Source organism: Leishmania donovani, chromosome 25, assembly GCF_000227135.1.
Source record: "Leishmania donovani BPK282A1 complete genome, chromosome 25".
Lineage (NCBI taxonomy): Eukaryota > Euglenozoa > Kinetoplastea > Trypanosomatida > Trypanosomatidae > Leishmania > Leishmania donovani.
This window is the reverse complement of record NC_018252.1, coordinates 884,892-885,853: the sequence shown is the minus strand read 5'-3', so window position 1 is coordinate 885,853 and position 962 is coordinate 884,892. Positions and strand designations below refer to the sequence as shown.

Below are 962 nucleotides of genomic sequence, written 5' to 3'. Positions count from 1 at the left end.
GGGTGCCTCCGTCTGCGAGCTCGTGCGTGTTATGTGTGTGCGAACAGAGAACATAAGGAGACGAAGAGAAGCGCAAAGAGTGAAAGGGGGCGCATGGTGCTGTGGCACAGACAATGAGCGAGCAAGCGGCGGCGGAGGAGTGGCAATGTCGAAGAGGCGGCCCAGCATCCCGCGTGGTGACCTCTGGCGCCGGCGGGCGTTGAGGGAGGCAGGGAGGGGGCGGGGCTGCATTCAGCCTCCATAGACACGGACGCCGAGAGCGTGCTTCGCATACGGCAGCGCGCGGCCTCTCTTCGGGTATGCAGTGGAGCTGGTGTGCTGTTTTCGTTCTGTACTGCCTTCAGCAAACAGCGATGAGTAGGGAAGGGTGCCAGCACGAGACGAAAGAAAAGCCATAGTGGGGGGAAGGGAAGTCGAAAACCAAGAAAGCCAACGAAACGACGGCATGAACAAAGAAGGTGTATCTATGAGTGTGCAGCGGCTCTGCGAGCATTTACGCGTAGCCGTACAGGATGTGGCCTTGCTTGCGCAGCGCGTTCACAACATCGCACGCCGTCACCGTCTTCTTGCGCGCGTACTCGGTGTAGGCCGTGCTGCAGCGCACAATGTCCTCCACGTAGGCCTTCAGCACGCGGCGCACCTCTTCGTAGACCTCGCTCGAGATGCGCTTCACGCCACCGCGGCGCGCCATGCGGCGGACGCAGCCGCGAGTGATGCCGCGGATGTTGTCGCGCAGCACCTTCTTCTGGCGCCTCTGGCTGCCCTTGGCATCAGTGGAGCGCTTGCCCTTGGCCATGGTGGATATGTGAAGGGGGGAGGGGTGGGGGAGAAGAGGTAAGAAAGGGAGCGAGACGTGCGGAGCGGATCGCGGATTCTTGCGCGTGGATGCACGGGTGCGTTTGGGTTGGGAAACGAGTAATTACGGGAGCAACAAGTAATGAGTTGGCCGCGTGTGTAGGAAG

The 962-nt window shown here is 61.1% G+C and overlaps 1 protein-coding gene across 1 annotated transcript; it reads right to left on the bottom strand.

Moving 5' to 3' along the window:
* Window positions 1-493: 493 nt before the first annotated feature.
* Window positions 494-796, bottom strand: LDBPK_210020 (histone H4; the record flags this gene model as incomplete). The annotated part of the gene is made up of 1 exon (XM_003861539.1): window positions 494-796. One exon carries the CDS (start codon window positions 794-796, stop codon window positions 494-496), a length of 303 nt encoding a protein of 100 aa, XP_003861587.1.
* Window positions 797-962: the final 166 nt, after the last annotated feature.